Genomic DNA, 9,681 nt, shown 5'->3' with positions numbered 1-9,681 from the left:
CGTGAAGTTGTCATTAGGTGGTGTGTATCTTCTGGGTGTCTTTCAAAGCAGGTGTGTGCCGTTGATCTCTCCTTCCGCATTTGTTCCTCTTGGGTCGTAAATAAGACAGCTGGGCCAGCAGGAGACCCGCCGCCTTCCCCCGCCTGCCCCAAGGCCACGCACGGCAGAAACCAGCCACGCCAGCGAAGCGGATCGCCTCCCCGGAGACGCCGATGCCCGCCCGGCCGCCCGTCCCTCCAAGCGCCAGAGGCCTCCACGCCGGACGCGCGGCTGCCTCCTCCCTGACGGACGCAGAAGCCTCCGCGCGTGCGAAGATAAAAGCCGGGCAGCGGACCCCCCACCCCCACCCCCTGACACTCCCGCCCTCCTGGCGGCCGGGGCGGCGCATGCGCTGTGCGGCCGGAGCGGGGGAACTCTGGGATGTTTTCCCTCGGCTGCCTCTTTCTCCGCCAGCGCCGCAGCCGCAACCACGGAAGGCGCCCAGCCGGTCGGCCATGGAGAGCCCCCTCGCGGAGTCCTGAGCGCCCGGGCGGGAAGGGCCCCGGGGGCGCGTCCACCTGCCCCTTCGCCCGCCGGCCGCTTCCGCCCCTGCTCGCCCGCGGCCGCGCTCGCCGACCATGGGCAACGAAGCCAGCCTGGAGGGCGGCGAAAGGCCGGCCGGGCTGCCCGAAGGTGTGGCCGGGGCCGCTGCGGGAGACCTGGCGGGGGACCTGAGCCGCTTAAGCCCGGAGGAGCGCAGGCAGATCGCCGCCGTCATGTCAAGGGCGCAGCAGGCGCTGCCCGCAGGAAAGACCGCCGGCCCGGAGGCGCCTCCCTTGACAAGGCACGCCCGGGGGGGAGGGGCGGGGGCGATGGAGCAGAGGGTCGCTCCAGGATGGGCCTGCCACACGGGCCGCCTTTCCTTGGGGAGGGGGGTTCCGTCCCCGCCGTCCTCTCTGCCGCTCGCTGTGGGAAAGCTTTCCAGGGCTCCTCCGGCGTGGAGGGGCTAAGCGTCGGTCTTCGTGCCTCCCACCCGGCCCCCTCCCTGCGGTGTTTACCTCAGCTAAAACGGGAGCAGCTTCTGCTTCACGGGGGAGGGGGGGTTGATTCTCGGCCCGAAGCTCTGCAGCACCCCCCCCCCCCCCGTTTGGAAGTCGTCTCTTAACATCAGTCCTCCTCCCTCGGGCGCTGGATTGCAGCAGCCGGCCTTGGCTACCTATTGAGGCCAATGAGGAGGATGAAGGGAGGTTGGCGGGGCCACCGGGATCGATCTGCCCATGGCTCCCCCGCCCTTCGCCCAGAGGCCGCCGGCATCTCCGGACGCCCTCTCGGCCGGCGGGGCCCAGCAGCTGTCCAGGGTGCTGAAAGGGCCGCTTCCTCTCCCGCCGCTGCCTGTGGAGGCTTCTTAGCAGCCGCAGGCAGACAGCCGTGGTGCAATATGCGGTGTGGTACGGGTGTGTTTGTAGAGTGTAAAACGTTTTTGCCAAACTCACATTCTGGGAGCCTGACAATGAAAGTCTGGAGCCATCATTAGATTTGTTGTTGCTATTGTAGCAATTGGTATAATTGTGTCTCAAAATTTCCTTATTAGAATACAACCAGAAAACACAGGAGATTTGTATGCACTATTCAAAAACAGGAAAAAGCAGAAAAAACGTAGGCTAAAGTGGCCAATGTTTGGTGTAACTTCCCCTTATACCTGAGCAACAGCCGATCCCTGGTTCCCCTCAGCCTGAATGGAAGGGAACCCTAAGCGCTGTCATTGCTGACACCTGTGTGGGTCCTACTATGTCATGCCAAAATGACGGCTGTGAAAAAAGGTCTGTTACACCAGGTTTGTTCAAGACCCGCTTGAGCATTACATACAGTACAGTCACATGTTGTATAAGCCTGTGTGTATGTAATAGCACCTAGACTTAGATTTAGCACCTAGACTATATAAATAGTCTAAATCTATATAAGTAACATGATTTATAAAAGAAAATGATGCAACAATTGAAAAATGTTATCTGTTCAATTGATTTGCCATAACAGAGTTTGGATCTAAATTAGTGTTTTTTTTCCTACTGACACTGCACAGAATAATTTTAAGATTTTCCTGCATAGGAAGATAAACATAGTATCTCAACAGATTGGTACATATTCTCTGCAAACATGTATAGCTCTTTAAAGGAAATATAAAGTATATATATATATATATATATACTTAGCACTAATTATTTGCCCTACTTGTTCAATGACAATTTCTCCCTATTTTGTATATTTCAATCTTAATGGAATTAACTTAATCTAAAGTAACGGGTTTTATGGATTGCAAACAGTAGAAAGATATCCCACATAAATACAGCTTGGTTAATGTTTTACTTGATGTACGTAATGTTTTATATGCTCTCTAACGTCGTAGCAACTATATGCATGGTACATCTATGGCCTACAATTTAGGCTGAATGAGGTGGCCATCTAAACCAACAGATGTTCTGCATCCTGTTAAAGCTTGATATTCAATTTGTTCTATGTACTTACTGCCACATGCCTTATATGTTTTGTGTTCTTTTTATCTTGACTTAGTTGACTGGAGACTTTCCCATTTTTGCTCCATCTCCTGTTTCACCCTATTTATTACTTTGTTTTACTTACTGCTACCAATAGTACAAACTAATTTCTAAACCATTTCTCATTCTTGTACCTATCTTTATTGAAGTTAATGTATACCTTGGCTTATCTTTTGCAATAACTTTTATCTATGCCTAAATACCTGTTGGCAGGTTGGCTTGTTTTTCTTCACTAAGAGGTGTATGTTAATTAGATTTAAAATATGATGCATTACTTACAATATTAATTTCTACCTAGAAACATTGCCAATTATCTTCAGTTGTGAAGTGGTTGAAATGCAAAATCTTTCTGCCCACCCAACATTTATATACTATCAAAAAGGTGCCTCATTTGGGGAAATTCATCCAATGGATTAGTTATTTTTTAATCTTCACTTTCCACGCCTCTGATAAAATAGCTATCCTGGACTAGAGGTTTTCTTTAGAAAAAACTAGGATTCATTCCCGTGTAAACGTTTTTAAATAGAACCAAGTTGTGGCTCCTTAGACTGTCCTAGAGTAGAGGAAAGTTGGACCTCAACCAGGAGGAGTATTGGAAGGAAAAACTGGAGGTTTCCGTGAAATCCACTGGGCCTCCCAAGGCAAGATGGTGGAGTGGCCATTGGTTTTGGGAAATGATCGGACAGGACTAAGGCTCAGCGACTGGAGGGTACTCGCTGTTTGCTGGGATACCTCAATATGTGACTCCTCACAAGCCATGGTAGAGTCCCTAGAGCACTCCCAGGCTTGCTTCAATTTCATCCGACATCTTCTGAAGCTTAGACCATCCTTTAGTGTTGCTCGATATATTAATTTTATCTTGGGAGAATGTGTGTGTCTGTATGTGTGAGTGGGTTTGGGATAGATTGAAATTTAAATTATTAGAATTGAAGGAGTGGGTTTGGAATGGCTGGAATTAGGGAGAATGAGGGAGCCGGGGGCAGGGAGTGGAGTCCCCTCTGCTGAGTGTGCAAGCAGAAGCAGATGGGGGCTTAGATATGACCTCCGGTTCGGTATGAGTGGGGTGCCTTGCCTGCTGGGGAGGTGGGGGGTTGCTGAGGTGGGGAAGGGGATCTCTGGGGGGATGGAGAGCCAGAACATTGCAGTTATGACTGGGAGAGGTAGATATGGTGGGAGCCAAGGAGTAGGCCGCTCTCGGGGAACTAGGATTCGCTGCCTCAAAGTGATTACTTGTTCTGGCCCCTTTGGTTTTGGTTCACTGGGCTCACCTCGTATACCTGGTGACTTGGGATGTCAGGGCCCTGGCCTCAGGCTGCTGCTGTTTAATGCCAGGTCTGTTGTTAACAAGACTCCCCTTGTTTGGGACTTAATCCTGGAGGAGGGGGCTGACATGGCATGTATAACTGAGACGTGGCTGGGCCAGGAGGGGTGTGTGCCCCTCTCAGAGATGTGCCCAGACGGGTTTCAGATATTGCATCAGCCACGATTACAGGGAAGGGGTGGAGGAGTGGCAGCTATTGTCCGGAAGAGTCTTGGTCCTTGCAGGATCCCTGCCCCGGAGATTGTTGGGTGTGAGTCTCTCCTCTTGAGGTTGGACTCATGGGTTCAGTTGGGCTTGTTGTTGATGTACCTGCCTCCCAGCTGCGTGACAACAGCCTTACCTGTGCTGCTAGAGGCAACATCCGGATTGGCGGTAGAGTTCCCTAGGCTTATGGTACTGGGGGACTTCAACCTGCCGTCACTTGGCAAATCCTCAGATGTGGCTCAGGAGTTCATGGCTTCCATGACAACCATGGACCTGACCCAAGTAGTTCAGGATCCAACCCATGAGGGGGGGACATACGCTCGACCTGGCGTTTCTCTTGGGGCAGTGGAGACAGGTTCTGGACTTAAGGGGTATAGAGGTTTTTCCCTTGTCGTGGTCAGATCATTTCCTGTTGAGGTTGGACTTTAAGACACCACTCCTCCATCGCAGGGAGGCGGAACCGATTAAGTGGTTCCGCCCCAGACGCCTAATGGATCCTGAGGGGTTTCAGAAGGAGCTTGGGGAGATACCTGACTCCCTTGTCCACAGTCCGGCTGAGACCCTAGTGGCTGCCTGGAATAGGGCGGCATCCGGGGCATTGGACCGGATTGTACCTTTGCGGCCTCTCAATGGCAGTGGATCCAGGAAACCTCCCTGGTTTACCGAGGAGCTCCGGGAGATGAAGCGCCAGAAGAGTCTAGAACATCTAGAGCGACGCTGGAGGACCAGTAAATCTGAATCTGACCGAACACTCTTGAGAGCCTTTATTAGGACTTATTTGGTGGCAATACGAGCGGCAAAGTGCTCACATTTTTCCGCACTTATTGCATCCACTGATTCTCGCCCAGCCACCCTATTTAAGGTGACTCGCTCCCTCCTTATTGCAGGGGGAGCGGAGGAGCCCTTGCAGGGTAGAGCTGAGGAGTTTGTGCAGTTTCTATCTGATAAAGTCGCTCAGATTCGGATGGACCTGGACTCTGATTGGGCAATACCAAGCGAGATGATGGGGGCGGGTCTTAGTCCTATTGTGTGGGAGGAGTTTGAGCTGGTGACTCCTGAGGAAGTGGACAAGGCTGTAGGTGCGATGAGTTCCTCCACTTGTTTGTTGGACCCGTGCCCCTCCTGCCTGGTTTCAGCCAGCAGGGAGGTGACACGAGGCTGGCTCCACGCGTCCTTGAGGAGGGGTCCTTCCCGCAACCATTAAAGGAAATGGTTGTAAGGCCCCTCCTCAAGAAGCCTTCCCTGGACCCAGCAGAATTAAAGAACTTTCGGCAAGTCTCCAACCTATGCTTTGTGGGAAAGGTTGTAGAGAAAGTGGTGGCACTTCAGCTCCTGTGGTCATTGGATGAAACGGATTATCTGGACCCTTTTCTGGCTTCAGGCCTGGCTACAGCATGGAAACTGCCTTGGTCATGCTGATGGATGATTTCTGGCGAGCCCGAGGTGGGGGACATTCCTCTATCTTGGTGCTTCTTGACCTCTCAGCAGCTTTCGATACCATTGACCATGGTATCCTTCTGGGATGACTAAGGGAGTTGGGAGTGGGAGGCACCATGTTGCAGTGGTTTTTTTTTTAATTATTATTATTTTTTTATTTGATTTATATGCCGCCCTTCTCCGGAGACTCAGAGCAGCTTACAATGCATTAAGCAATAGCCTTCATACTTTTGTATATTTATACAAAGTCAGCTTATTGCCCCCACAAACTGGATCCTCATTTTACCTACCTTAGAAAGGATGGAAGGCTGAGTCAACCTTGAGCCTGGCTCAGACAAGACTGAATGGCTGTGGGTACTGCCTCCTAAAGATTATGTCGATTGTCCATCCTTGGTCCTGGTGGGGGGAGAAATCATCCCCCTGAGAACAGGCTCGCAATCTGGATGTCCTCCTAGACTCACAGCTAAGATTGGAACAACATCTGACTGCTGTGGCTAGGGGGACCTTTGCACAGGTTCGCCTGCTGCACCAATTGCGACCCTACTTGGATCAGGAGGCTCTCCTCACAGTCATTCATGCCCTTGTCACCTCACGGTTGGATTATTGAAACGCGCTCTACATGGGGCTACCCTTGAAAAGTGTTTGGAGACTACAGTTGGTCCAGAATGCAGCTGCACGAGCTATTGTGGGTGCACCTAGATACACTCACATTACACCAATTCTCCACGAGCTGGCTCCCTATGGGTCTCCGGACACAATTCAAGGTGTTGGTTATTACCTTTAAAGCCCTACATGGCTCAGGGCCAGGTTATCTTCGAGACCGCCTTCTACCGCATAGCTCCCAGCGACCGGTAAGATCCCACAGAGCTGGTCTTCTCTGGGTCCCATCAGCTAAACAATGTTGGTTGGCGGGCCCGCGGGGGAAGGCCTTCTCTGTGGCTGCCCCGGCTCTCTGGAACCAATTACCTCCTGAGATCTGGACCACCCCCACCCTATTGGCCATCCAGAAAGCGGTGAAGACCTGGCTTTTCCAGCAGACCTGGGGCCGTTGATCTCGCTACGACAATCTTGCGAGACCCGGCCATGGAATGGAGTGTATGGGTTTTTAATGTTTTGTTCTAAAAAAAATTGGTTGATGATCTCTGGAGGGCTCGGGACAGGGGTTGTTCCTCTGTCCTGGTCCTATTAGACCTCTCAGCAGCTTTTGATACCATCGACCATGGTATCATGCTGCGCCAGTTGGAGGGGTTAGGAATGGGGGGCACCCTGTTGCGGTGATTCTCCTCCTTCCTCTCCGACCATACGCAATCTGTGTTGGCAGGGGGACAGAGGTCGACCTCAAGGCGCCTTGTTTGTAGGGTGCCGCAAGGGTCGGTCCTCTCGCCCCTCCTGTTCAACATTTATGTGAAGCCACTGGGTGAGATCATCCGTGGTTTTGGGGTGAAGTTCTACCAGTACGCTGATGATACTCAGCTGTACATTTCCACCCCGGACCACCCCAATGATGCCCTTGATGTGATGTCCCGGTGCCTGGAGGCCGTGCGGATCTGGATGGGGAGAAACAAGCTCAGACTCAACCTCTCCAAGACCGAGTGGCTGTGGTTTCCGGCATCCTGGTATAGCCAGCTGGCTCCATCGCTGACTATTGGGGGTGAGATCTTGGCCCCCACAGAGAGGGCTCACAACTTGGGTGTCCTCCTGGATGCACGGCTGTCTTTAGAAGATCATATGATGGTGGTGGCCAGGGAGGCTTTTTATCAGATTCACCTGATTTACCAGTTGCGTCCCTTTCTGGACCGGGACGCCTTGCGCACGGTCATTCATGCCCTCATCACTTCCCGTCTGGACTACTGTAATGCTCTCTACATGGGTCTCCCCTTGAAGAGCACTCGGAGGCTCCAGCTGGTCCAGAATGTGGCCGCGCGGGTGATTATGGGAGCGACACGGCGCACCCATGTAACACCTCTCCTGCGCGAGCTGCACTGGCTCCCGGTGGTCTTCCAGGTGTGATTCAAGGTGATGATTACCATTTTTAAAGTGCTCCATGGTTTAGGACCTGGGTACTTACGAGATCGTCTTCTGCCACCGATAGCCTCCCACCAGCCAATATGCTCCCACAGAGAGGGACTCCTCAGGGTGCCGTTAGCCAAACAATGTCGAGTGGCGACCCCCAGGGGGAGAGCCTTCTCTGTGGGGGCACCTGCCCTCTGGAATGAATTGCCCCCAGAGATACGTATGATCCCTGACCTACGTACTTTTCACCGTGCCCTTAAGACTTTACTGTTTCAACAGGCTGGGCTGGCTTAAATAATGAATTTTAATGGGTGTTTTAGTTTTTTAGTTTTTAATATAAGGGCCAAATTATTTAATATGTTTTAAACTGTTTTTAAATTTTATGGAGATATGTTATTTTATTGTGGCTGTCCCTCGGGAGAAGGGCGGTATAAAAATTTAAATAATAAATAAATAAATAAATAAATAAATAAATAAATAATTCACAGGATCTTGAGCAAATCTAAATGTTTATAGTAAAGAAGATGGGATGTACCAACATACTCAACCCACCTGTACTCCCATGCGTGTCTATTGTTGCTGCTTTTTTTGTTCATATTTAAACATAGTTTCCCACACAAATGGCTAACCAGATGCTTAAAGGAAGCTCACAAAGAGGCTCTGATTCTGTAGGCAGTATGTGGCTCTTGTACTAGCTGGCCATAAATTTGTCTAACATTTAAAGATTTGATAGCCACCATCACATCATAACGGTAGAAACTTCTGTATTTCACTGGGCACTATATGAGGAAATATTTTGCTTTGCTTGTTCTGAATCAGCCTGCATAGTATAATCCCAGAGTGGTTTTGATTCGTATACGTAGTTGCTCATTTTATGAGTTAGTTTAATCAAAATTCTGAAACTGAACTGGAATTATATGGGACAAAATCAGGGTAGGCCCAATAGATACAACAGATTTGCAATAAGTGTGAGAAATCTTCCCCAAGTCAGATTCAGTTCCTGGTAATTTCATGGGCATGAACATAGATAGCTAGGAAACAGTATGAAAATTGTTTACCTCTGTAAAGGTTAAAACATTGTTTAATGTTGTAATAGCACAGCAAACCTCAGGCTTTATTTCTTCTACTTCAGATTAATTAGCATTTTGCATTAGGCCCAAATCCACAGTCTTAACTGTGGTTAGTTGAAACAAGCCAGCTTTGTAAATAAAGCTGGATTTGAAGGATACCTATTTCCATGAACTTAGTTGATCTGCCTAGTTCGAATGACACAACAGCTCTGGAAAACATACCTTGAGTTTCTCCCTGCTGCAAGGAAAAGGGAAGGAGAGAAATGCTCTTAGAGGAACTCTGGGTGGCAGAGAAATAAAAATATAAAATAAAACCAGAACCATGACAAAATAGATCAAGGACCTTACAAATGTTATTACTAGCATTAGAAGTCAGGACCACTGCTAAATTGTTTATAATTTTGTATCCTCAGTAAATATGTATATGACCATGTTGTTTTAATGTACATTTTTATTCTGTCCCTTTTTTGAAATCTGCTAGGGATGCAAGTGGTTGATCTTGATAGCCCTAATAATCCCTTCCAATCTAAGATTCCACATAGAAAGTTAAACTCATCTCTTTAGGATCCAATTCACAGATCATGCTAGTTCAAGACTTGCTTAATTATGGCTTACCATAATTAAGCCACAATTAGCTGAGTTCCCTCAAGTCCTAAGCCATGTTTTACAAAATTAAATGGGCCAATCACCGTCTGCATCCTCCTGTGCCTGCTGCCTTTTCTCCTTTCTTTTAATCTCCATTGCAGCAACCCTGCGAGGCAGGCTGGACTTCAGTGGCTAAAGATTTACCGGACCCTCCCTGGGGTCTCCAGTTGTGGCCTTAGCTAAAGCCCCTCCCCCACTATGGTTTAGCATGGGGCAGACGGTGAGCTGGATGGAGTATAACTGACGCATTTTGTTCCTTATGAAGGAATATTTGTGCTAAAATACTGAGGGTTTTTGATTTAGAGGGATGAGGGATGAGACTGAATGCCCTTAGCTGAACTTGAATGCTTTTTCCTCTCTCTCTCAGAAATTTGGGACAGTTAAATGACAGAACCTTTCAGTCAGAAGAGAATGTTGGCTGCTTTCTTTAAAATGCCAACCTTTTGATATGCAGAAGTAT

General features: G+C 49.4%; 1 protein-coding gene across 1 annotated transcript in view; it reads left to right on the top strand.

The window, feature by feature from the left end:
• The first annotated feature begins 617 nt into the window (after positions 1-617).
• PCLO (piccolo presynaptic cytomatrix protein) overlaps positions 618-9,681 on the top strand; it is a 104,995-nt gene continuing 95,931 nt past the window's right edge. The window contains exon 1 of the mRNA XM_070947118.1: positions 618-823. Coding sequence (XP_070803219.1) covers positions 618-823 — 206 coding nt within the window. The remainder of the gene's footprint in view (positions 824-9,681) is intronic.

Source organism: Pituophis catenifer, unplaced genomic scaffold, assembly GCF_029215685.1.
Source record: "Pituophis catenifer annectens isolate HBS135680 unplaced genomic scaffold, rPitCat1.0.hap2 SCAF_7, whole genome shotgun sequence".
NCBI lineage: Eukaryota > Metazoa > Chordata > Lepidosauria > Squamata > Colubridae > Pituophis > Pituophis catenifer.
This window is presented reverse-complemented; position numbering and strand designations above follow the sequence as displayed.